Consider the following 27827-nt stretch of genomic DNA (forward strand, 5'->3'; position numbering starts at 1 on the left):
TGCACGTCGCGTGCTGCCGGCATGCAGAGAACGATTTGCTACTTTTTTGTGCCTTGTGCACCGCAGGAAGGATACCTATAAATTAACAACAAGCCGGGAGATCGCAGTACCGAATATCTGTTTAGATCATGGTAGCGACCAGTCGCAAGAACAGGGCGTGAAAAAACTAAAACGTCGCAAAAGACGTAGTGAACGTGAAGAAATGATTCGGTGTTCTTTCGAGTTCCGGTTACAGACAGCAAAGAGAAGGGGTGGTATTTCTATACAACACGAGTTGCAGGGTCGGCCGTCCGGCGATGTTTTTAATGAAATTCTCGCGCGAGAAGACGCTGGAAGACTGAATAGCCCGACGGGCGCTCGTTGCAGCTGTGGCGCGTGTGCCTGTAACGAACTGTGGTACCACTCCTCAGATTCATTTCCTTGCCATTGCTATGACTAGATTAATAATAATTTAATATAATACAATAACTATCAAGCAGACTGCTCCTTAACGAACGGGAATACATTTAAATTGGAGATAAGTGGCGTCCAAGATCGGTTGGCGTTACGCGAATTAGCCGCAGGCATAATACGCTGTTGAAGATACAAAGCTGCGTCAACAAAATTTAACAGTTGCCTCACTGCAAAGCCTTGTTGAGCGCCTGGCACAAACCTACACAGCTGACTTGTAGTATATATAATAGATGAACCATTCAGTAACGGATGGTATTTTCGTAGGAAGAAAATATAACTTGAGCCTTGGGAGATATGTTAGATATGCGAATCTATATTGCTTTAGAAGGCTGTATGTATGTATGTATGTATGTACCTTGCCGAGAACGATTTTTCAAAGGACAAGTCGGAAAACCCGCGTGCAGGCAAATACGGTCCAGAAACGAATGAACATAAGCTACTCAGAGATACTCAAAAGTAGCAAATCTAGTGTTAGATTATAGCAGGAGCAACTCATTAACGTGAAGACAAATGCAGTCTGGGCAAGTGATCTAGCCAGACGGTGCTTTCGTTAAGCTTTTTCCATCTGTCATCAGTAATTCGCCATGGTAGCTGTGTCCCCTCTGTACCCCATATGGCTACCTAATATTCTAACGTGTGCTAAGCACGTACAAAGCTGTCAACATTTGATTACTTGGCACTGAACATCATTACTTACTTACCATATCACGCGAATAAGTTGATATAAACGTTCCGCGCATTTGTGTGATGTCTAGCTTTTACCCATTGCCCTCGGCATAATTTTTCAATACCTTACCATCAGCTGTTAGAAAACATGCAAAAATTGCGCAATGAATTGAGCAGAGAGGCATGTCGTATATATCAAGCCCAATCAGTGCATTGGCGCTTTGGTCCGACAAGGAACAGTCCCGATTTGCGGAAGTCGCAGTCAATGCTCCTGTAGCAAGATCGTCGCTGACAAAACAAAATCACTATAGATCCGGCCGGTTCGTCTCATATATGTAAGTCTGCAGTTAATAAAAACGATCAAGAATATCAGAGTAAGAACAAAAAAATAACTTAATCGTGCCAATAGGATCGACGTTAGATTGTCTGGCCAAGCAGTAATTAATAGAATGATAATAACAGCTACAATGACGCTTTGAAGGAGGGATGAAGCATTATATCGTTATATATGGATAGGAAGATTATCTATCCGATTTTTCCATTTGCAAGCACGACTAACGGAAGCACCATTTATATGGTGTGTTAGCGTCTGCGTTTTGTTTGTGATACGGCAAGCGAACCAAATGGATCCAGTGCGCGTAATACAGACTACGCTCACAAGTGGGGAACATCGGTGATTGGAGATAGCATAGAAGACTTCTCGTTCTTAAATTTTGAATTCGAAATGCTTCAGAGTTCCTCAAAGTACTGTAGACCGCAAGCTTGTGAGGCATCCCTAAGAGCTTGAAACTGTAGAGGACATACCAACGTAATGAATGACTCCATTAACATTTGTTATCGATCTAGAGGTGACGTAGAACTTAGATTGCTTGCTCATTGCTTTACCAATGGTAAAAACGATGTCCACTTCAAATACCCATATCGTAAGCTGGAGTCAGTCAAATGAAAAAAAAGATCCAATATTCGAGCTGCATCTTGACTTTATCTCCGGTGTAACAAGCTTTCGGTACTACTTTTTTCAATACTGCTCTAAGAATCTGTTTGGAACCGTTTTAGTGGGCATAACTATGTCACTGTGGTAACGCAGTGAGTAACATATCTGCGTGCTGATCTTGACATGTTGTGGTCTAGACTCCCAAATCCGGGCATAGACACACTTGGTTCTGTGTTGGGAGCCAGCCGTCTGACGGAGTGCGTACCGGCAATACCGGGCGTAAGATATAGAGGCTTGACTACATTGTACTACAAAAAGCACTGTTAAAATAGTCGTTCTAACGTACCTACATGTCTGATCTGTACTATTAAACCGATTTGCCGTGGTTTGATTGAAGGATAATGGGACGCAATTTAAGTAAAAATAAATATGCGGTTGGAATACACGATATGTGACCTATTCCATTCATGCTATACTATTCCTCTACTTACAAATAAAGAAAATTAAATAATGCCTTTAATCTTGGACGTTATCACCGACTTGACGAGTCTCGACCCTGTTAGAATGCTAACTATAAGTAACTAACTAAGTTTATATAATATATAAGCAACTAAGAATGCTAACTATAACAAATGCGCATTCGGTTTGGGCAAAAAAATAATAATAATAATAATAATAATAATAATGGGATTTATAAGAAGCCTTCTATTAATGCGACGTACTATGCAAACTAAATTTTTTTTCTGCAATACAACGAAAGCTCAAGCAGTCAATTCGGACTGTCTGATACTACTACTACACTTCTGACACGGCCTGTGGACTATATACAGAGGTATGAAGTGATATTTTTCAAGACTTACATTAAAAAGCTTAAAACCCGTATCAGCTGGCAAAAGCTTCTATAATATATCATGGACCAATAATGAAAGCGAACGAATTTCCACGTGTGTTTAACTAAATCTACATTAAAGTGAAAATTCAAAACCATCTTATCGGATATGTCTTTTGAAATAAACCAAACACAAACTTTTATTTACATAAAATTGATCTTTAGCAATAAACACGATAAATCTTTTGGGTTTTGCACTGTTTAGAACAAGAGATAGACCCTATCTTAGAATGTGGAACTATAAACAATTTCCGTTAATATTGCTGATGCAATAAAATGAAGCTGTATACCGTTTCTGTCGTGTACCTTTTCCGATATCAAAAGATGCGGCCTACCTTGGGGAGTGTCTGGAGTATTAGTATGTTGAGGGATTGGGGTATCTGCAATAGTGAGAAAGAGAGAGATTTGGTATAGTCCATTCCGGAAATGCCCGTAAAATTCCACAAGGAAAATTTCCGAACATATAATAGGTTCCAAATTTAAACGTCAATTGAAAACTGTCGACAAGTAACCGATAGCTCGAGTCTCTGTTTTTGGCGATTACGCTAACTAGTTTATGTGTAGAGTTCTGTTTTACACACTGTAAGCAAGTGGACATATGTTGTCTGGTCATTCTCGTTTTATTATCTAGCAGGTCTGCGAGAAATGTCTAAAAATTTACCGAAAGGCACCCCAGTCTATGATAGATATCGTACTTCTATGTAACCTAATGAAAAGGTTGAGATTTCGATTCAGTTATGTTGTTCTGTGCGCTATGGTGTCTAAAATATGCCGCCGTATTGATTATAGAGAACGCGTTCCGTTACCCCACCGCTCATAAATATCGGCATGTCTCGCGCCATACAAAATTATTCGTATATTTCAAATAAACAGAAAATCCAACGTTTAGAACTGAATCATGGCAGCAAGGGCGGGGCAGCAAAGATCCAGATCTTGTATGGTTTCAACATGTGAAAATGATGAGCACCAGATATGCTTATTTCTCGTTGACAACTTCCTATGTGTTTAGGAAAAATGTATAAATATCTAGTAATTGTCCAGTGGTAAGAGTTTGCTGACAGTCGAAAGCATTAGTAAAATCAGACTACGAGGTCTTGTAATTTTTGCTGGCATGTACATGAAATTGAAAAACCATACGATTGCACTATAGGCTAACCCGCTTTTGTGGGCTGAGAAGTCCTGCGTTGACATGGACATTTCAAACATGTAGTCGTGCATTCACTAAGCAACAATGCTTCGCTGATTGGCTAAGGTCTCCCATGGAGTCGATCAAACATGCCAGAAAACCCTAAAAAATTTGAAAGGTCTATAAAAGGACTTAAAAAAAAAATGGAAGATGAAACGGCCTGTTAACACCTATCGATGATTATAGAAATTGGGTACGTACAACGACACCTTTTAAGTTCCTCGCAGTCGTCAGTTAGGTTTATTTATTTATTCAAGTAGTTCCGGACCCGAGAAGCTAACAAGGGAAATATACATTTTTATCTATAAGAGCATACCTATATTAGCGTATATTTACTGAAAGGAACAACTGAGTAAATTACAACCGACAATTCGGTTGGAAAAATTATCCTAAATTATAAATATATTTTATTGATTATTCTACAGCCTGTGAGTACTGGTTTGGTTTTACGTTTTTTAGTTAAACTTACGAAATATGAAATAATTTAAAATATATTAAGCTGTATTTGTTTCAAGTGGAAAAAAATAAGCGACACGCGATAATGTTATCGTCAGTGCTTGTTCTAAAGATATGAAAAATATAAAAAAATAGATAAGTTAAGATAAATGTTAAATTGAAGGTTAATAAACTAGCAACTAATAGAAACGAATTTCAGTTACGTTATGTTAATGATATAAAATTTAGTACTACATGTTTAAAACTTAACTTTTAAGGAGCTTAAAATCGGCTCTCCTTCGTCTATACTTTTTTTTCTTTTATGTAACTGACGCTGTTGCTGTTTAAGTCTTGATACTACGATTGCAGCTAGTGCCTGGCATGGGAATGTTGCATAAATTGGGAGGGGGCAATATGTTTGTCGTGCAACATATTTTCCCTCTCCCTTGAATCATAACCCATTTACCGCGCATTGCCACGGTATCAATCAGTCGAATTCTGATTGTCTGAAATCAAAGGATTGCTGTGCGTCTTAAGCCCCGCGACGTCCGTCGACCGCCGTTGTGTCCGCACGCCAACCACCTGTACCAATAGCGGGCGTCTTGTGTTGGATTGAATAAGCGTTCATGAGCAGCCACGCACAAAAATAACCCTCACAGGCGATCAAAGTGCGCCGTTGGCAAATGGAAGCAGGTGACGGTGGAATCAATAACAGTAACATTTTATGCCGTATGACAATTTTCGTCGGCTAGTGAGTGTCTGTGGATTACAAACGCAGTTGATCTAAACGACTCCGGTGTGCGCTTTCTATTCGAAAACATCTCAGTCAATCTTAAGATTGGATCTATCAGAGGAGTCGCGCGTGCTATCAGCGATTATCGGTCCTGTCTTTCTATAGCAGTCCTAAAAGGGACTTCTAAGAATTATTGATAAGTTTGCGATTGTACAGTTTTTTTGCAGAACATTTACGATATTTGTCAGCTACCTATTGGATCGTTCACGTATTTCGAAGTTTGTCAGTGTGATGACCGAAGTTGCTCTTTGATTTGATTTGATTTGATATTGTGCACAAATAATTTATTTGTATTTGTGGAAAACTTACTGGACTATTGTGGTGCTTGGATGTTTCGCCGAAAGTTCCTCCTTTGGCTTCTCGTTGCGACGCTCACCTTTGAAGCCATCTATGTGCAGGCCAAGCCTAAACAAAACAGTAAGTGCGCCTATACATCATTTATTATGTCAAACTTCATCAAAATTCACTAAAAAGTCACATATGCAAAACTCATTCTAAACTATTTTGTTTCCTTACAACACCCTTAATAATTTGCCATTAGATAGAACTTTTTGTTGAAAGGATGATAACTATTTCGCGCAGAGATAGATAAGATCGATACATGATTTTATTTACTTTACAAATATATTCACATGTAATTCTAAAGCCAATCAAGGCTTGATAAAGCTTCTTTTTAAATAGCAACTTCAAACTTTAGCACCGAGAATATATCTATTTTGAAGAAACCTCTGGAATGTGTATCATTCTAGTTAATACCTAATGCTTTTCGTAAGTCAATCGCCTTGCCGTCCTGATGATATTCCCTTACGTCTACTACAATTGTGTTTCATTGCGAACACGTTATGATCGTCAGACAAACTAAATCGGTGCCGATAGCTAGCCAATCCATGTTTCTAGCCTTTAAACGGTCTTTACAGGTCACTTAAGGATTTTGTTGCGGTAAACTGAACGTGCCCTAGCTTCTCCGCGGTCGCTTTGGTCTAATAAACCACTATTCAGTTATATGATAGGAGTCAGAAAAATCACCTGTTCAGCGTGCAATATTAATTCTCTGTTGTACTAAGCACGTAACTCACTTACGTAAGCGTAAGCAATTCGTAAGTAACAGAATTAGTACTCGTGACTTGCCGTATATCATGCTCCATTCGATCGTTTCCTCTCTGCAACGATGTGCAACGACTTCCTTACAAACTTATCGATGCCTCTACCTTCGGAAATATCGTTGAGACTTTTTTTCTCTTTCGGCTACCCTTCCATATGGGCAAGTCTTGAAATCATTCCTTCGGTGTACTTGTAGCTTCAAAGACCTGTCCCGTTAGGTGTTCAGCTGGAATGTGTCTTTGGCCTTTCTCCGCCAGGCGCACGAATGGCATGGTAACCCATAAAAGCAGCTTTTTTTTTATTGATAATTGATGGTGATGATAATCTATGTGTAGGCTATATGTGTTCGACGCAACATCTAGATGACGTTCTAAATAGGCTAAGCATCAGATAGTAATACTTATTATTCATTTGGAGTTATTGAAAAACTGAACATTTCTGTACTCTACTGCCTAACAATTGCCAAATAAATATACATCAATTTACGAATAAGTGTCAGTTTCTGCAAAAACCGGTCGTCATTTATACTATTACTCATTTCATACTAAAGTCACTTTTGTCCAGTTCTCGTTTTGAAAACCTTTAACGATTTAAAATGCATCCGACCGAAAAAAAGATCCAATAGGCCATAAACGTGATTAGCAGGAAGGTGCACTATACTTACAAGTTAATGGTACCCAGTCGGCAAAACTGTCAAACTATCTTTGACCTTAGTGCGATCCTCTCTAGGAAGGATTCCTATACATAAAGCAATTCGAATAGTTTAGCTATCATTGATATGACACATCATATAGAGTTGCGTCTTCAGTCGAAGTGGATCTTGAAGCAGGGCAAATTTTCCATGACGAAAAGGGCTCTCGTAGAAATATCTCAGAATTCGTTATTTGCCTATACATTTCTTATCACTGTTTCTATTCTATTGTTAATTAAATTGTACAATAACATGCTTCTTGCTTGAACCCAAATGGCTATTGATAGAGTTATCTAATGTTTAAGTAGAGGCTTAATAATAACGTTGCCTGTGATTTTTTTCATTAAATCGCTTCAAGCGGTGCCACAAGTCGCCACGTATAACATAAAACATATAGAAAATAAACGTTTTTCTTTTTATTAACCGCATTTACTGCCGTTCGTACTTTCTTCTATGATAGAGAAATAGATTGCCGTTGTGGTAGTGGCTGTGACTTTAAGCAGAATTAGTACATAACCGTAATGTATCTAAAATTAGTCTTTACCATTTCTTAGCTTTCCCATTGCGGGGTATGGTGCTAGGAAGCATCTTTTTCCCTATAGGCTTGACGCTACTTAAGTTGACTTACTTGCGAAACAACTGATAAAATCCGATCCATCTGATTATGTACGATCCATGGTCCTTGATTGAATGAATACTTTTTCCGGGTGAACGATACGATGAACCAAAATAGCTAACAGGAAAAATGCCATAGAGCATTGCAATTACACCACTGGTCGAATTAACAAGCGCCAATGTCTTAATAGCAATAAAGTGTCGAAGTTACTGAAATGAATAGGGACGTGGAATCACTAGAGCAAAAGAATCAACTGCTGTTGGAACAATAAATAATAGAATAATTGCGCAAAACTAACGGGGCCATAGACCCCAAATAAGTAATTAACCAGATTTAAAAAAAAAAAATATGATTAATAGAAGACTTCCAATAGAATAGCAAAATAATCTAAAAAAAGTGGTTTCAGGAGAACTGCAACCAAAGGTTTGTAATGTTAGAGATTTAAAATAGAGCAATACCGTATACCAGAATCCAGGGGTAACGTAGATCGCTTATTGGAACAAGCTGATAGATGACCAGCGTGAGAGCAGGACTGTTAGAACATTCTAATGCGTACACAAAGCAGATGAACTGCAGTGGAATAAATGTCACTAACATCGGGAAGGTAGATGTGCTGCAACGAGATTATGGAATTGGTACACGAAAATTGTGAAGGGGTAGATCTGCAATATAACAATAATTTACGTTCTGTTACGTAGAGCGGACATCAGTTTTTTTTTTTGTTTTCGCTGGTAGCGTGTGTATAACAAGGGGTTCCATTTTTCTAATTGCCTTTTTTTGACTTTCAGAATCTTTCATACATGCCTATAGGAAAGTTGTAGGGGCTGATGTAAGCTGTATTTTGGTTAGATGTTCTTGAGCATTTTTGTCACGATAAAAAAGCAGTCGAATACTTACCTAGAGGTCTATGTAGAGGGTACCAGTTGGAATTGTTGGTGTTAATTGAGAGCTGTCGATCAGCTGAATTCATGCTCCTGCATCTGAATCTCAGTTTTTAGATAAAAATTTCTCTTCGCGAAGTGATCGTGAAAGGGTTGCTTATGGCGTCATTGGATAAACCTACGGAACGAACAGAAAAACATTAATAACGAACAGCTATTATTAAAACAGGGTAATGAAACATGACCAGCCCTTGTAAAAGTGTTAATTAGCTATATATATATATATATACTCATATATTTACTAAATATACTCATATATTTAGAAGAGGTATAGGCCTCCAATCAAGCTCTAGCTTACTTAGGCTGAATGTAACAAGAACCAGATTCGTTCATATTAGAGCAGACTGATAAGATAACGGCAAGAAAGTAACGGATTAATTGGAGCAAGGTCACTGCAAAGAAAAAGTTCTTGGTGCATATTATCGTTTGAAATAGGCTGAATGCAACATGATCTAAATGCACCAATGAGATGAAGGCATGGCGCAAAGACCGCGGGTTTGCCTAGTATGAGAATAAAAAATCACTTTGAAGAATTTAACGACCTATCTATAGGTGATACTTACAGATAGCTTATACAAGTATGGCATAAGAAATATCTTAGTCACTGTAATGTGTCCCACCAATCGTCAGCTGCCTGAGCACCTAATCTGAAAGGATCGCAGAAAAACTAACATACAACGAATAACAAAAAAAGGGGCATCCTACGATGCATTGCTGCTACAACTCTGCCCCTTCTGGACCCATCCTTTCTGATCTTCATTACAGGGCGCTTTTTGTCGGGCATAGATAGTAGTAACTGTGGCAGCATTGTTACATTTAATTGCTCCTTTTCTATAGATGGAATATTTGACATAACATCATAGCCTTCTTCTTCGAATACACAAAAACAAGATATTAATGCTTCGCTATCTGTTTCAGGTTGGCAGTTATGGCTCCCATCAATGGCCGACATCGTATCAAGACTGCCTTCTCTGACGACCATTGCGGCGCAGCTGCCTTCTCTTTCGAGCCTTTCGCCTATACAAACTTTCTTCTCGGTAAGAGCTGTTAGGATTGTTAATTTTCCCGTCGAAATAAATAAGTTTTAACAAACAAATTGTGGATAGCCTCTTTATGGTCTGTTGGGTAAAATTCTGTGTGTTTCTATAGTTTTTAGCTTAATTAATGAACGATGCTGTTAATAACAAGTGTTTCGTCAGCCCGGAAGCGGCGCATCAATATTTGGTCCAGCTCTTGCAGACTTTGGCTCGTATATCTCTGGTACCATGCCAGCATTCAGCGATGTGTACACATCAATTCCCTCCTGGGAAGATTGGAACGGGTAAGCTGATCTTTTGTTTGTTGATTATAACTAACTTGTAAGCAAAAATGTTCTTGACATAAAATCTGTGGACCACGTTTTGTGCACAGCCCATCTGTACGGTGTCGAAGGCCGTCAACCTAAATCATCGGAGCAATAGTCTGATTTGAATTAGAGCATAATGTTAGTACCCTGTCAATATGCGTGAGCTCGGCCAATGCAGAGAAACTATTGTCTAAAAGGCTTTGCTTTTATTTTTTTAGCCGATTTTTTACCGCTTTGTTCCAAAGACATCATCATCATCATCATCATCATTTAATTCTCGCTATTTCTAATTGAGAATTCATAATACTAACCATAATATTAGTCTCAGTCATAACGATCCTGTAACACGCATTAACATTATCTTGGATAGGTGATAGACATGTATACGTATGCAAGCAAGAAAAATGCGTATCTGATTGAAATTATAATTAAAATCAAAGGGTTTGCGGCCTTCAGAAATCAGAGAATGACTGGCATTTAGAAGTGTTTAACTTATGAATTAAATATTATACTTTGGTTTTGCGCATTGACTACAATGGTAATGACTACTTGAAATCGACAAGCATTTGCTGATTACCCAATGACCGTTGCAACCCAGAGCTGAACCCTTTAACAGGATAAGCTCTGGGCAGTCGATCTCGTACGGATCCAAATGGTTAACACTCCACGTTGCGCTCGTTAAGGATACGAAATTATCAATTAAGTAAATCGATCTTGAGACACATTGAGTCAATTAATCAATTTCAAAATCCAATGCTCCAACCTGAAGTACTGCTTTAAAAACTAAGCACTGATCAACCCATTTCCAGACTACTTCCAAATATTCCGCGGCCAAGCTCTATCTATGGGCAGCTTCCACAAGAGGTGAGGTTTGATTTGCGGAGCTTGACGATTTTATATTCACCCCGTGTACGCTACCATATAGAAAGAAAGCGTTTTTATTATTTATAAAATATTCCCGCTAAGGTCTGCATCTACCCATTATTGTTTCACGCTTACGTAACAGTTATGTAGAGTGCTTCTCAAAGCTTATAGAAAAATACTATTAGAAAACAAAAGTGTGATCGAATCTGTTGATTGAATCAATTCCGTACTTTGCCTCCAAATGAAGATTCAACACCTAAAATTAGGGCCTTACCATGCTTTTAGTTAGAAGTTATTTATATTTACCAAGCACAAACGTTTCCATCGTCCCAATACCTGTATATTTTTACTTCTAGATTCAATCAAGCCTTCAACAAATGTGGGCGCAGATGAATCCTCTAGATGTTGAGACGTTTCGTAGACGGCAGTATCAGAGAGGCGCTATGCTGATGCTCGGTTTAGCAGGTTTCTATTCTAACTACCAAAGACGGTATAAACAGTACCGTAAGGGTATTGAACAATATGTGGAACCTCACGGTAGGTAAACGCATGCTTATTCTGGAGCGACTTTTTTGACAATAAAAAAATTTAAAAATATAGTTATATTGCAAAAGTCAATGAAAGTTATTGGCTTCTTTGGAGTGAACGAACCGTTTTTGATGGTTATCTAAATCGTCGTAATCATGTTCGATAGATATAATTCGTTCAATAAACTATTTCACTCTAACTAACTCAGATCTATTACTGCAAGAGACGTATTTTGATTTGTTGTTAATTACATCGTAGTTTTGGAAGTTCAAATCGATGGCCTTTATTGCATGAACCTGTTGCTACTTGAGCTGTGCATAGCTTTACTTTACATGTAATAACCTTGGGGATACCTTTAACGGTTTATCTGATTTACAGAGCGCAAGCAGAAGTATACCGAAATGAAGCGAGTATGTTATTACTCATTACCTCAAAGAAAACATGGCAATGACAGTCTGGCTCCAGCTAACATTAAATCCGGCCTTTGTACACATCTCATGTTGAACGACGCCACGTCAGTAGATAAAGATCTACCTGATTTGGCTAGCTACAATCCTAACGAACCGATAAGTTTAAGGAGCTTCGTCAGCTAATAGAGCATAGACTAAAGAAACGGCACTATTTTGGTGTTCTGTTTTTTCATTTAGATTTATAATAGCCTTCCAAAAGCTAAATAAGCACATATGCAGACCTAGAATTAGGTACCTTTTGTTGAAGACTGACATTCGTTGCAAATATGTAAAAAATCAAAGTTTCAAAAAAGGTTCGTTGGCACAATTGTAAATAACCGTCATAATAAATAATGTCATATTTAGTGTGTCGGCAGAGAGTGGCGCAGTATCATTCTCCTACGATGAGACAGACGATGGGTTCCTCCAGGATATGATAGGGAAACTTAAAGACGCCTCACCCAAAATACTTCTTTGTGTTGGTGGACGTGGTCCCGAAAACGCAGTGGTACAAGATACAACCAATGCTTTTCAACACATGGCGCACTCGAAAAAAAAAAGGCTTAAGTAAGTTAAGACCTTGTTATATTACATACTCTATCCGCTTATACAATTCAGCTGCAGTAATTAAGTGTAGTTAAAAAAAAATATACGACGCAATTTTAAAGTCTGACGAGAGGTTTTTATTAACAATAATAATAATAATATACTTAGTAACCATACGATGCAAGATGACCAAGTGTGTATCCAAATCTTAATTATATTAGTATGCTTTTCCTAATAATCCTAAAATTAATATAAGTGACATATATGATTAGTACTATGTACTTTGATTTCCGTTTTCATGAATTCAAGGAATCGACACCCATAAGCTGAGCCTCGTGTCATCGAAACATTTTTAAAGCACTCATAATACTGTTGTTCTACGAGTACGATAAGATTATTTTGTTTCGGCCAAAACGACGCATCGCTAGCAAAAGCTGTTTCCTTACCACCCGTTCTTGTCACTGAGTTATATGTGCTGGAGTTTGGATAGTCTTAGAAGGTGCTGTTTTCTATAGAATTGCGAATAGCTATTTTTGAATTGTTAATATCGATCCCCTTGGTCACTACGAGAGAAAGAGGCCGTAATTGTATAAAGGACAAAAGTCAGTATCGAGTGTGCCGTCAGTGATATACTATGGATGTTATTAGGTAAATGCTAACAGACGCATTCTGAACATTCCAGATTCATTCGTTCATCGATGGGACTGGTGCGCCGTTACGGTTTAGCCGGAGTAGATATCGATTGGCGATCTGGGGCAGGCGGATCACATCTGGCTGACTTTTTTGAGGAGTTTCGCGGATACATGGAACCCTGGGGCAATGATGCTAAAAACGACGGCGTGGGTATCATATCGTTATGCTAGTGCTAGTTTCAAACATTTCAATGTATAAGACAGCGTATCAGGGTTTGGTTTCAGAGAAAAATTCCGCACAGAACTTTATATATGTTTGATGCATTTGTCACGTAACTTGCATCTGTCAGGACAAAGCAGCTCCTCTAAAGGATATACTCCTCACCGCTACGGTACAAGCAATGCCGTGGGCTTCATTTGCCCCGAATGATGTGCGCCGTTTAGCGAAGCATGCAGACTGGATTAATGTGCGAGCCTTCGACGATAGTAGTCAGCATGTTGCTACGCCTCAGTACGGTGCGCCTTTGTTCAAGTAAGTGGCAGTACGAATTATATAGCATTACAATTTCCGTGAATAAAGGAAGGTTATTTTCGTCTATACGAACAGTACTTTTCTGTGTATTATATTGCGGACTGTTATGGAGTGAGCTATTAACTTACGAACACCAAGCAATTCTTTAGTGTAGTTATAACAAACACACATTTTTATTAAACGGTAGTTCGTAATTTATTTTTGTCAGGCTCCGAGATGGTAGACAGCGGAATCCTAACGCAGCTCACAGCGTGATGGCATGGACTGTCCGTGGGATCCCACACCATAAACTTGTATTGGGCGTGCCTCTCTTTGGTAGAAGTTATCACGTCATGCCACAACCTGGATTCGAGCATGCAGTTCCAGCTACGCTTCGTTTCAGCCATGATTTTCACTTTGTCGGAAAGCCTGACCTAACGAAACAGACAAGGCTAACAGGCGGCGAATTCGGAGGCAACTTTTTGCGAAGGAAAGACCCTCCTTACCTTGCAACGATGGTATCCTTCAGTAATCTGAATACAGCGAAGAATTCGAAAAGCGTCTCTAAGGGCCATGGTCGTGTCGATAAACGGCAGTTCTTTGCGGAGAAAACCCGAAACGAAGCCGATTTTAAAGTTAAAGCAAATACCCCTCCAATTGAACGAACTGTGCGGGCAGGAATCGAACATGAGAATATCGGACCCTATGTACAGGTGCACTCCGAGCGAGACTGTCTGTCGACTCTTTGCTCTGGAACTGGTACAGCACAAGGGAAGGCGGATTTAAATAAAATTCTACACAGATCTAACCATATTTATACTCCAAGGTTTAATCAAGAGGCAAACGGAAAAGATGTTAATGGATCCTTTAGGGAAAAAGCTGCGATCGTGCAGCATGACCTTAAAATGGGAATACCACTTAGCCTACAGCCTCCGAATGCTGTACAGAGAAGCAGCAGCTCAGATAGAAGCTACATTTATCGTAACCTGAACACCCTAAAACGGACAACAGACAGAGAACCAATTGCATTAAAAGGGGACCAATATCCTGCACTTACGATGGCACGCAGTCGCGATCCAATAAAGAACGTAGTTACTCCTGCTAAAGCAGCTTCATTTCCCGTACAAATGCCTAATTATTTGCCAATGAAGGTATCAAATATAAAGGACCAGTACTCATTCCTCACTACTGAAGTGGCAACCCACAATGGAGAAGTTGTTTTTTTTCTAGATAGAGGACAGTTATCCAAAGGTGAAATCCTAAAAACGACGATAAATCCCTACCGCAGTGTTCTCGCGTCAGCGAAGGTTGCTGACGAAAAGGAACCTAATACACAAAGAACATTCGATAACTACATACTCACTAGGAGTGAAACAACTATAAACGAACTAACGAACAAAGGTGTCGGGGATCGCGGTGTAATGACTGTCGCAAAAACAATCAAGGATAGTGTCAACGCAGTAAGGCCTTCTGAGGCTAAAGAAATGATCGGAAATGTATCTGACGAACTTTCTGAGAGTTTGAAGCGTGATCTCGTAGGAAATATGATGGTCAAGGATCAACATTTGAGAAATGATGGAACGACAACGGAAAAAGTGTCAGACACACAAATACTAATGGGCATTGAGCCTCCCGATAATAAAAATGTTATATTTAATGAGGCTATGACAAATGTTATTATGGCCCCTCAGCACATTTCTACACTTCAAACCGAGTTGGATAACCACGGAATAGTTCCTTACGCACAGGTGAGTAAGAGCTATATATATATATACACGATCTGCAATCTTTGCGGTTGCTCATGAAAGCAGTTGTAGATGTTTTCCGATATATATATTTATATAAGGATAAGCAGGTATTGCGGACGCATACTTGTGTATTACGCAAGCGCTTACCGATAAGCCAACGCATTCAATTTAGGGCCTTGCGTCTAGCTAAGCAATGTAAACTTTTTAGGCCAAAAAGTCAGCGCTCTGTCGGACACTTGGCACCATTTTCTATCGGCAATATTATACTAGAAGCGATGCAATCGGTTACAACAAAAGACAGCGTACATATTCTTTTCGGTCCACTGTCTCTTGAACACCTAATGGCAACATTTATATTTACCCGTTGTCTGCAAATATGGCGTATCCGTTTTCAATCGGTTTATTGCTTTACAGAAATATAAATTTGCAATAAACACATCAAATCGCACTCTGCAATTGTGCATTGAAAAACACATAATGGAAGCTTTGAATGTTTTCAAGATTCACATGACCATCATGCACATAAACACACGGCTCTTCGTGTTAATTATTATTAATTACCAATATTCGATTAATGGCTTCCTTCTGGGGCGCCAGGCTTTCCATAGACGTAGCTTTACGTAGTACTTTACATAGCAACGATACGGGAATACAAGCAACAATACGAAAACCATAATGGATGAAACGTTTTAATGTGTCATAATAAAATCTGCGATGCTTGCCAGATAGGTTCTACGTAGGTGTCAATAAAATATGCTTTATATGAGATAAAAAGTAAATAAATAACAATAGTATATGTAAATGTCTATTTAATATGCATTCGCGTTAGGCATGTATACAATTACGCAAATACAAATATAATACAGCGTTGGTATCTACGCAAACACGACTTGGACTACAGGGAAATGCGCTTCTAATCTTACTTAGCCAAGTAACAGTAAGCCAATTGTATCATGCGTGATGATATCCACGTTTGCTACACCGGCATGTGCTCCTTAATTTTTAAACCTGTCTTCCCACATAGACGGTGAAGAAAGAAATAAACAACATATAGTCTCAGACGGTGACGATTCGACCTGTTTAGGACATTCCAGATTTCGTCCTCGATAGGATCTCGTTCAAAAAAGTCAGGACAATTTTAAGATCGCGGTAGGTAAGAGCAGCTCTAAGCAAAAAGGTTGCAATGGCTCTTTGATGGGCGTCGCCGCCACTAATTATTTCCTGCGCCTTTGGACGATATGCTCCCAAACAATCCAGGCGATTTCTCGTTCCCAAATAAGTAAGAGATTTATGAAGGTCAGTTCTCTGCTTGTTAGTCAAAGAGTATGTTACGCCGTCGTCAACAAAAACGTCATCATCCCCAGCCTTCACAGACTCATCTTAAGCGCAGTTAAGTTTATATAGACCTTGACTATGACCAGGAACCGTCACAGTTTAAAATAACACCGAGTCAACTGTATAGAGCAACGCGTCATCTTCTGCTTGTTGGCTCTTCTGACAGGTTGCTTATTGTCACTCAGAATAGTGTGTTAACATGTCATTGTCTATGCACTACTTTCTATCGTCTAATTAAACAGTATTAGTTTAGAAACAACACCGTCACTGGCCCCCTTGTAGTATATGTATCACCAGCTCCAATGTACTATTTCGAATGATACTCTTATATCAGCCTGTTTAGAGAAGGCCCCTTCCCTTAACGCCATATTGAACACAGCTGGGAAATCAATAAAGAATATAGAGTAATTATCTTTGTCCGCTTGGAGCTAATTCAAGTACGTTGAAGAAAGGATGCGCACACAAACAGTTTTGATCAAATTCAGGGACGTCTGTTAAAAAAGGGCTGAATGTTTGCAGATTTGCAGGATGATCGGAGATCGCAGCGCATTCCAACTGATACGTGACAACTCATCTCATGCATCCATCGCCTCGAATGGTGTACACTGGATTTATTTTGATGATCAACGCGACGTCGCTGCAAAGGTTACTTTCTTTCTTCGTTTACTGTTATGGTCGTAATTGGGAGCTTTGTGCGAGCTATAATCAATGGAATCAAAACAATCGAAATTCTATTGGAACAGATCTAATTAAACAAAACCAATTCGATTTTCAGAGACTGCAGTACGATAAGAGTAATCCGACTGATTTAGACCAAAGCTCCCATTTTATATAAAAAAACATTCTTTGTTGTTATATTTATCGTAGGCACGTTGGAGCGAGGATATGGGCCTTGGAGGTATTGCATTATTTTCCCTCAACGAAGATGACTGGGAAGGCAATTGTGATCCTAATGGAACCCCGTTTCGGATAGCTCGAACAGTATGGAAAATTATCGGTTGATACACACGCAGTGAATTTAGGAGCAACTAATCCGACCAAATCAACATTGCTAAAGACGCACCAAGGATGTTAATATTGGCGTAAATATAAGCCGAACATTGGCGTCCAGTGTGCATAGTTTGTATGAGAGCCATCCTTGGCAGAGCCTCCCAGTCTAAGAAGTAAAAGGACAACATAATACGGCTAAAAACAGTTCGCCTTAACATTGTCAGCACGATAGGCCGGGCTTGCTGTCAGGGTGGTATAGTTTGTCAGGCTAATGATGTTAGCTAAAGAACTAAAGAAGATTTTGGATCTCGATCCAGACCTCTTAAGATAACGTAGTAGTAATCACGAATCTCCTCTCTCAAGGCAACAAGTCTCTAAAATGATACTGCTTAAAATTCAAACCTCTATTTAAATCTTCATCACACTTTATCTTACACAAGTTCTTGCGACTTCAGCTGCAAATGCGACGTTTAACATAATAGCGGCTGAAGATTTATGTTTTTGTCGTGCTTATTAATAGCAAGAACTTTTAAAAAATCTCAGAAGAGGGAAGCCGCTAACAGCTCTACAAGGAATCACCCTATGAACCTCTTCACATTATACCTACCACTAGACCGAAAATATAAGACCCATGAACCTGAGTTCGCAAATAACTGTTGTATGTTTTAATCACTTAAATGATACAAATTGTTAGAAGTGAAGATGGCGCTCGTACTAATTGACTCAAGCTATCATTTAACCATACGTGGTACAAAATATTGGTTTCTTGAGTCCTTAGAAGTGTTAAAATATGTTTGCTTCCATTCGACGTTGTGACTGTTGGCTCATGTTTGATATATATATATTTATTTTGTTTGTTAAGAGTTATGATGTTTACATAAGATGAATATAATCTACGGCGATGTAGACTTTTATGTATGTTTACTGTAATTTATTGCAAAATGAGCAACTCATACTTCGTTTGAGCCATCCGAGCTCTACAGTTGTGTAAGGAAAAGAGAACATATATATGGGCCAAACTTTTAGAAATATGCCAATATATCTGCCGAACACTCTACTATCATTTGTGTGCTAATTGGGCTCACTAAAAGTAATTCATTTTCACAAAAATGTCTATTAAAAACACTTGGCCTCAATCGTTAATTACTAATATTAATAACTAATAATACAGCTTCCAATGATTTTATAACAGTAACCCAGTCATCCAGCAAATTAAGAGGGAAAATAATCTTCCTCCTAAAAGGGGCTACGATTATGACTACGAAGCCGACAACCTATAATAATATACTGCCAAACTGAGCAAGTCAAAGATTATAATTGGTCTGCCATAGGTCCACATAGAATTATACCATTCACGTGTCAGGTTCTGCTACGCAGTGCGAAGCAGGATTTTCAGTAGCCCAAATACCGGTACGCCCAAAAGTTGCATTTACTTCGAACAGAGCAAAAGAACTTCAATAAAGCGCGCACCAACCTCCAAGAATTAGGATTAAGTTTGTATAACTATCGTGGCTATGCCATAATTCTGTTATAAATGTTCATAATTATCCGCAAAATGATGCTTTTGACAATATTGTGTTGTTCTAAGGATCCACCATGCCACTAAAATCATTGAAAAATAACTTCATTTAACACGTTGCCAACAACAACGGCGTAACCTACAACTTGTGTTAATTTCCCTGAAAAATTAGAATAGATGGCAATCGATATCCCATATGTTTGGAACGCGGTAGCTTATAGTACAGCATTTCACCCTGGTTCATCTAGTCTCCAAAATGATTGCGTAATATAACTTAACGTAACAACTTGTTTTCAGTTTGCCTTTGAAAATATAGCTGCGGCAAAAAAATAAAGTGCTAAAATACTTGATTATTTCATGTAGATCATTTTTCAGATTTGGTCAAAGGAAAAATCTACTAACGCAAACTCCACATACCTCCTTACTTACCTGTGTACATCTTAAAAATTTTATGGTAGTAAAATTTTGATCACTACTCGCTCGCTAAAAAACGGAGTGACCCATATAGCTCCACCTTCCCCTATCTCGTAGTTCAGATAGTAATCACTAACTAATAATATTTGCTTACTAAAACGTATAGTGTAATATGGAACGTGACTCATCAAAAACCACTCTCAGTTGTGATTTGTCTATCACACAACCCATAAATAATTCATGTATTTGTTTTTGACGTCCTAAGAGTACACTTCTCATTGAATGTAAGTGTTAGAATAACCGAAGTATGTTTTAAATGCACCCAGATAATTTGGTATTTCGCTATAGACATCTACGTTTACATATATAGCGTATTTATGCCCTCAAAAAATTTTGTCTGCCTACATTAACTAATGCTGGCTATCCGTACACTCATGAAGCGTATAGTGCGCGACGAGCAAGTTATATAGCTACTTAAGAATATGACTTATAATCTACATATGATTTGAACTATATTCAAAAGAAAACTGATGCGTTTTACTTATTTTTTATTTGATGTTGTTCATCGCTTATTTCGACAATTGCAAAAGAGTGACTTATGAAAATAAACGTGTCCATATCTTCAGCCAAGCACTTTAATACAGTACAACTTGAAACAAGTAACGTAATAACATTTCACAAAATGCAATAACATCAAATTGAGTCTTTTTTATCCGTAACGTACGACGCTATCCCTGGGTAAAATGGCCTTTCTGGCTCTTAACCTAATAAATTTTGGCCTAAAAGTAGCGCCTCATTTATTCGTTGGTAGCTTGTTCTGCCCGGATGCACGGATCGAGTCACATAATTACAGGCTTTCCAGGCCGGTGGCTCAGCTATAACCCAACCGCTCAGTCAAGTTCTTCTTCGCTTTGCATCATTCACGCTACTTTTTTTTTAATATTGATAATATTTAACGAATGAAATATTCGGTAAGCGGGTATGTAGCAGAGTACAGGGAGTCGCCCCAGCAATTCTCATAATAGTTGTACTCAAAGAGCGCAAGGATCCTTAAACGTGCTACGTTTAGGCAGAGAGCATCCAGACTGTTGAATCATGACCGATGCTGCAGCAATACCACGAGACACACAATCCTTTATCGACTTACCCTGCATAAAAAAAGAAGAAATAAAAGAAAGATATACAAAAAACAAAGAATCTAGGTTGTTGCCTTTCACTTATATTGTCATAAAATTACGACGAACGTCAAATTTTTTTGATGTAAACAAGGCTAAATAAAAACGGTAGGCACGCATGCAATACCACTCAAATCGTTTCGATGAAGTATAGCTTGATCAAAGAAACCAGTTAAAAAAATACATATATATATATATGTAATGCGTATACCTCAATGTGTCCTGCGAGAAAACCTCCGACAAAGGCATCGCCAGCTCCGTTCGTATCCACAATTTTTGATTTCGGAACATTTTCTACGGGATGCTCCGTTATGGAACCTACACCATTCAGCTAATTAGTACGGGCGTCAAGCTAATAATAAAGCGCTTTGTCAAATGTTGAGGCTAAAGTAGAACAGATAGAATATCTATCTACGAGAAACATAAACATGCAGATTTGTTTTCTATTTCGTTTCATAAAGAAACGAAATCTAGAATGCCGAAAAGACATTAGTACAACTGCAACTAACCTAACTTCTCATAGCGCTTCAGATACCGAGAAAAAATATAATAATTGAATTATTATAGTATTAAATCATAGCCATTCGATAGCATCATTTACCGTCTTTGTGCATAACGATAACTGGTTTGCTGCCTTGGGTAAAAACCACTATCCTGCTACCTTGCTCTTTTGGGAGAGCGGCCGCCCGTTTGGCAATTTCTTTCACGGTAAGTTGATCCGGCCACTTCTGTGAACGAGCCAACTCCACGGCCTCTACTTCGTTCCCTGTTGTGAGGTTTTAAAATCTACAGTTAAAAACGACATTTTCGATTAAAAAGAGTAATCGCACCGAAATCGACATTAAAATATGTATGATTAAATAACGAGATTCGAATATGCATACGCTGACTCGAAATGTCGTGTACATTAAACGGAAGCTTTGAAGAGAAGAGATTTTATCCTTAAAAAATTTCGAGACAGCTGATTGAATGTTACTACACATTGCTACCGCCGTTAGCAACACACACATCCCACAAGACAAAGAGTACTCTACATTTGTAAAGTCCGCTACCCGTAATTTAAGAGTATTATTTCACGTACCGAATAGGATATCCACATAGGGCATAACCCTCATCATCTGTTCCTGGAACAGTTTGCACAGAAATGGCGCTGACAAATTCATGCAAAAAACTTTTCTTTCAGACGTCGCATGTTGTCCCACCATCACCATTGAATCTACTGATACTAAAACAGTAAAAAAAAAAGGACACTTGGATTTATTGACAGGCTTTAGATACATGATAGCATAGTTATTATTATTATTTATATATATATATATATATATATATATATATATATATATTATAAAACCTTTAGGTTTTCAGAACGTTAATCGTTATGGAAAAATGTTTCTGTTTTTCTTTTTCGCTGATAATTATGTAAATAATCTGTATGTTTTTAAAATGATTAACTGCATTGATTGAACCTCCAATTAATTCAGATTTGACAAGATAAAAAATGTACCAGTAAGGAAGAATCCTGATATATAATAAAGGCTTGCGTTGTGCATCAATTTGAGGTTTTCAACCTTTTTGAGGTGGTCGACCTGCAATTCAAAGGAGATTACGCCAAATACTTCAGCTCACATAATTCAATAAAAGCAATGACAATGCTAGAATGGCGACCTCTATAAATAATACAGCAACAAAATAATTATTGTTATCAAAAAGCTTGCATCCAATTAATTTGCAAATCATAAAGTAACCAAATCATATCAAATTAAGTGCACCTCAACAGTAAAAGAGCTTTCTGATAATAAAATAGCTCATTCAATCTATGCATCACTTCACTCGCTATGAGGATTTCTGCGATACCGAAAAGCGCCTACCTTAAAACAGCTGGCTGCGGCAAGGTTAGCGCATAATGATCGATGCGTTCCTCCATCAGTTAATAAAACAGCGCATGTTCCTTAAGTCAGTTTAAAAACGGAAGTTTAATTAGGTCTCACAAAGTACGTATATTAGCAGATACCAGCCGAAAAGTGGGGCAGTATCTTCTATTATATGTACTGTTTGTAGCTGGGGCCATCGATTACAGTATTAAGGGCAAACTAATGGGAAACATGATCAGTTCTATACCTCTGGGTTCATTTAAGTTTAAATAAGAGCTACTTTTTCTCAAAAATCATTCTGTTTCTCCAAGACATTCAAGGTCAGACTAATCCGCTACCGCTCATTTGCAAGATACAACGTATATCGACTGCGAAACGGTTTTGCAATATCATGACACGAGCGTTACAAGAACTGTCACGAAATATATATCGAACGAATTATGTGTGAGTTTTAGTTGGTAAAATAAAAATGTTAATTATAGCTCCGAGTGTACTAACCTGTTGGCTTAGTTTCATCATACTGGTAATGAACATCAACTCCCGCCTCTCGTGCCTTACGCTCAAGAATCTCTCCAAATTCGTCTCGTCCGATACAACCCATAAACACACAGCGATCAACTTCACGAACAATCCTAAAGAAGCCAATGATTAAATAAGTGAGTAGACGGTGAGACTATAATTTGGATACATCACTATTATTCCCTATTGACTTTAGCCGGATACTTTTTTTGAAAAAGACGATAAATATGAGGACAACTTTTTAATCTCTAATTACTTGCTTTCGAAATATCTCTTTCATAAAAATAGATTAGAAGTTATGATAGCCTCAGCAATTTCTAAAACGTACACATGGGCTACTATTAATTACCATTGAAAGACGCGGCACGAGTTTTGCGTGGCTCCGCCGGCTATGTACTCGACACTTTCTTTTGCCTTCAACTCGTTATATATAGGAATGTGCGACTCGGTAGCCAATACTGCGTCGTTAGCCTGAAATACCACATGCAAAACAAAAGTCTATATATATATATATATATATATATATATATATATAGACTTTTACCCTAGATACCCAAGTGATAAAATAGTTATACATTATTCTAACGCATCTTGCTCTGTCTAAGTTATTACGATTGGGTTCTGTGGCAAATGGGAATTTTACATAGATTTAAAGTATAAACGTTCCCGATAAACATCTCAGTTTATCTTTCTTTTACTTGTTTCTATCTGTAGCGGAAAGCTACTTAAGTATCGCCGGGATATTTGTGTGTCGTATAAGAGTAAGGACTCCATAGCTCTTTATGTAGGTTTTCTCAAAAAAAAAGCGATTCTCTAGATTAAAGCATGGCGTCTAGAGGACAGAGAAAGCACCCATCTTCTTCAACCACTGTTAGGAAGGTTCCTGTCAAACAAGCAAAGAATTAGCCACCAAAAATAGACTGTATACGGCTCTCGTCAAGGCTTCTCACTCGTTGCGATTTCTGATATACTTTCAACTAAAAGCTTCCGATTGTCTGATAACGATTCTCCTTGAAAGGAGCCTTATGGTTGTCCTCGTCGAACTCAGAAAATTGACCTAAGCTAGTGCGTCCCTGAAGTAAAAAATGTCATCTTTTAAGTTACAAAAGCTCTATCAAACAATCTTCTGAACTTAGAGCCTTTTTTTCTGGGCTTTTTTTTCCGAAATAGCCTTTAAATTCAAGAAAGGGAATTAGTGGGAGCCTAAAATGTATTGTGCCGCATAAATATCCATCTTTAAAGTCCAAACTAGAAAAAAAATCCGCCTTAAAACGGAAAAGTTTCTAATGGTCGGTGATAAACGAATGTTAGCGAAGGTAAAAAAAATTTAAACCTATTTAACCATATTATAGATGCAATATCCGTTAGACAATTGTTTTCAGTGGACGCACTCATCTGTTATGTATTTGATTTCCTATTTACTTAATAGACTTAATTCTAATAAAAAAAAAAATCACGACTAAAGTAAAACAAGTATCTAAATAATACCTCAAGCTTATATTTATCGAGGAATGTTTGGTCCACTTCGGCACTCATATCCAAAAGGGGATTCCCCATACAGAAAAGTGCTCCTGGAATATAAAAGAATTAAAAAAAAAATCATCTACAGGGGACTTCGGTACACATATGCTCTGTGGCATTGTAATAAAACAAGTAGCAAATGTGACGATGTTGGCGATACACACAGTTCTTAATTAAGAGTTTCCATAATTTTACCTATTTGATTCATTTAATAAAGCCTTCAGAATGTAGGTGAAGTGAAATCACCTACATTCTTTCAAGCTGCCAGTAACTTTTTTCTGAATAAATAAAACTCCCTAACTAAACTTTTTAAACAATTTCTTAACAAAACACGAAGATGAGTCAGTCACCAAAGTCTATTATTAGTATTTACGTATGGTTAACCATTTCTTTTATAATATATAGGTAGATAAAAATCTTATATATTAACGACTTTTCAGATCCCTAAAAGCAACCTAACAATTGCTATTGACGAATCTTTAATTGAACTATATGGCTACAGAATCCTGTCCTCCCTTGAAGTGAATAATAAGATTTGACTAAAAGTTAAAAAACGTATTCCAGAGTAAAATTTTACACTGTAATATTACTCAAACAAGACAGCTTTACCCTTGTATTATTTCCTTACAGGAAACAATGTATGCTGTCCGAAATGACATCGATGATGAACGGAAACGTCGAAAGGCCTCTTAAAGCTCTATAGACCCGATGATAGACAATATGAGAAACGGATCTTTTTTTAACCATTGGATCAATAGTTATTTTAGGCTGTATATAGCATTTTCTTACCTAGTCAAGTTTTACATAAAATGAGGAGAAAATAAATTCGAAAGTATTATGAAACTGCTGGCCAAAAATTGCACAATCCTAATTGAATCATAGATGTGTTACGTTAGTGGACGATTTATCTCGCTCGTTATCAGTGGTTACAATAAAACACAGCTACCGCAATTATGACATTTACGTATGTTTACTATTGGTTAAAAACACCCAAGAAACATCGTAGAATATGCTTCCATAGCTATAGGAAATAAATTAAAATCTAAGATTAGGGAAAACGATCCTTTGCTCACATTTTGACACATGATTGATCACGTAATTGCTTATTAACCCAAAAAAACTTCTATCTATCTATAGACATCACTCGTCGTGTAGCTCGTCGTGCAAAAGAGTTTCACTAAAGGCTCCCAATAAAATAATAATCCGAATAAGAAAAATTGCAGAAAAGAAGCATATAACACTGTGTTCATCGAAATTTGATTGGACGAAATTTAGTAAACCTTACAAAATTATACAATTATTTATAAAAAATTCTCATCAATTATAACATCATAATATATTTACATTCTTAGTGTACATAACATTGTACCATCGAGGCTTTATGGCAAAAAGTTACTGTCTATTAAGTATTGAGTGCTCTTTGTGTGGAACCAGAATAAGAAGTCATTTCTAAGACCCCCTAGCTTTATCAGTCGTTTGAAAGGACGCCATGACGTGATAACGGCAACTCCTACTACCATAAACCGAACGTGTTATTGGCCAGATGATAACCGCAACGTTTTTGGTTTTTGATCAAGTTAACCAGCGAGCTAAGGTGAACAATTATTTTTTTTTTATCAAACCACATATTTGCATCGAGCTTTTTTGTCAACTGATAAAATTTTACCTCGCGCCTATTTTAATTTAAACACTTTACGCGGGCTTTGTTATTAGATCACTCTGACGGCAAACCTTCTATTGTTTCTCTAGCATAATCATAATCAACAACTAGCGACAAAAGGCACTCAGTAATTACTAGTGACCAAATACTCATTCTGTTGGAGTCGTGTAGTTGATACCCGTAGAGCAGCGATCTTACATCTTACTTTCAACCCTAGTAATAATTACATTTTTATTCCACGTATATGTTTCCTAGTCGGTTGTTATAACCAACGTAGCAAAACGGGTCTGCTGTGCTGTTCGGCGCCAATAACCAATCGATAACTCTTGATTGGCAATTATAAAACTAAATTATTATTTAAAGTTTCTCGTTGGTATCCTATCCTATTGGCACTTATAATTACCCACTGTTCCATTGAGATTCATATTGCACCACACTTCCAACTGCACGATATTTATAAATAGTATACAGAAAAGTTAATAAATTAAACATAGTTTAAGACAATACATACACATTATTTAAAATGCACTTATGATCGACCTAACTTATGCACTAACATCTAAGGTATTTGCACGTTTATATAACGATAGCTTTCTAAGACTAAATCGTATCAACGTACTTGGGTGTTATTATTAGCTTTGCATGCATTTAACACCGAAAATAAGCGCCGTGTACGTTTAAGACTCATCTGCTCTTATTTATCTTTATTAATGTAGCGCTAGTATTAACATGCGTTACGGCTAGTTGAGTTGAGATCACCCTATTATTTGCCTTACAGGATATCGTAGAACTATTTTATTCATGTAAATTAATTTAACCCAAAACGAATTGTGAAACAACACACAAATTTACCTTTAGGAATGGCCGGCATATTGGCTATATTTTATTGCTTGTCCTGTCACGCTTTGATAACAGTAATTTCTTCCAAGAGCCAATTGGCTGCTGCTTTCGTTGTCTATTCAGTCTTTAAAAAACGCTAGTCTTTATACAAACTCCAGAAACACTCACTGCTTGAAACGCCTCTGTTGTTCCCGTGTCTCACCCAGTTCTGACTGATTTTGGCGCCCCGCCTCAGTCGACTGAATAGACAGGCGGAGGGCGTTCAGAGAGGAGGATACGGCGCCAAATATGAATTCGTGCCTGGACTAGAATGCATCACGCACACTGCAACCTCTTTGTGTCATTCTTGAACCCTGAATCGGTTGGAAGCTTGATTAGTCAGTCGTATCCAAAGAATCAGAAACCGTTAAAGAAACAATGTTATGCGGAACTCTTGATATGGAATAACAAACTTTCATTCTAGCTAACAATATTCGTATTCGTACAAAGGATATATATATATATATATACTGTTATATTGTGCCGAAGTCGCCGTGGCTCATTCTCTTGTTTTGACAAAGTCTAGAGAGCATCTAAGTGCTATTCCAAACTTCAGGAGATGACGTTAATTTTTTTGCGATCTGGTCAAATTTTTGCAATTGTACTTCGAAATTAT

The 27827-nt window shown here is 37.8% G+C and overlaps 2 protein-coding genes across 3 annotated transcripts; one reads left to right on the top strand and one right to left on the bottom strand.

Moving 5' to 3' along the window:
* The first annotated feature begins 5059 nt into the window (after positions 1-5059).
* Positions 5060-25629, top strand: LOC111265434 (uncharacterized). Of its 2 annotated transcripts, none has more exons than XM_022842120.2 (12): positions 5060-5773; positions 9624-9742; positions 9905-10026; positions 10860-10914; positions 11271-11451; positions 11821-11956; positions 12258-12458; positions 13120-13276; positions 13420-13601; positions 13810-15328; positions 17183-17308; positions 25303-25629. In XM_022842120.2, exons 1-12 carry the CDS (start codon positions 5686-5688, stop codon positions 25363-25365), a joined length of 2949 nt encoding a protein of 982 aa, XP_022697855.1. In that variant the 5' UTR covers positions 5060-5685; the 3' UTR covers positions 25366-25629. The 2 variants fall into 2 exon arrangements, with proteins under 2 accessions (XP_022697855.1, XP_022697854.1); XM_022842119.2 differs by lacking the exon at positions 25303-25629 and adding an exon at positions 17531-19525 and having other exon boundaries at positions 5063-5773.
* On the bottom strand, positions 20118-27595 carry Adk2 (Adenosine kinase 2). The gene is made up of 10 exons (XM_022842125.2): positions 27185-27595; positions 24640-24722; positions 23501-23622; positions 23131-23264; positions 22630-22709; positions 22266-22347; positions 21843-21986; positions 21363-21527; positions 20973-21079; positions 20118-20734 (listed from the first exon to the last, which is right to left on the bottom strand). The coding sequence occupies exons 1-10, from the start codon at positions 27201-27203 to the stop codon at positions 20618-20620; spliced, it is 1053 nt and encodes a 350-aa protein (XP_022697860.1). The 5' UTR covers positions 27204-27595; the 3' UTR covers positions 20118-20617.
* Between the last annotated feature and the right edge of the window lie 232 nt (positions 27596-27827).

Source organism: Varroa jacobsoni, unplaced genomic scaffold, assembly GCF_002532875.2.
Source record: "Varroa jacobsoni isolate VJ856 unplaced genomic scaffold, vjacob_1.0 scaffold_973, whole genome shotgun sequence".
Classification (NCBI taxonomy): domain Eukaryota; kingdom Metazoa; phylum Arthropoda; class Arachnida; order Mesostigmata; family Varroidae; genus Varroa; species Varroa jacobsoni.

Bases quoted from the DNA above. Each gene is read 5' to 3' on its own strand.
- LOC111265434 (XM_022842119.2), top strand. From the start codon at position 5,686: ATGTTTCGCCGAAAGTTCCTCCTTTGGCTTCTCGTTGCGACGCTCACC. The intron at 5,774-9,623 runs GTAAGTGCGCCT...TATCTGTTTCAG, and splicing joins GGCCAAGCCTAAACAAAACA to GTTGGCAGTTATGGCTCCCA. The intron at 15,329-17,182 runs GTGAGTAAGAGC...GAATGTTTGCAG, and splicing joins GAATAGTTCCTTACGCACAG to ATTTGCAGGATGATCGGAGA.
- Adk2 (XM_022842125.2), bottom strand. The intron at 21,080-21,362 runs GTAAATGATGCT...TGAATGGTGTAG, and splicing joins TATCGTTATGCACAAAGACG to GTTCCATAACGGAGCATCCC. The intron at 20,735-20,972 runs GTATACGCATTA...TTTTTTATGCAG, and splicing joins TTCTCGCAGGACACATTGAG to GGTAAGTCGATAAAGGATTG.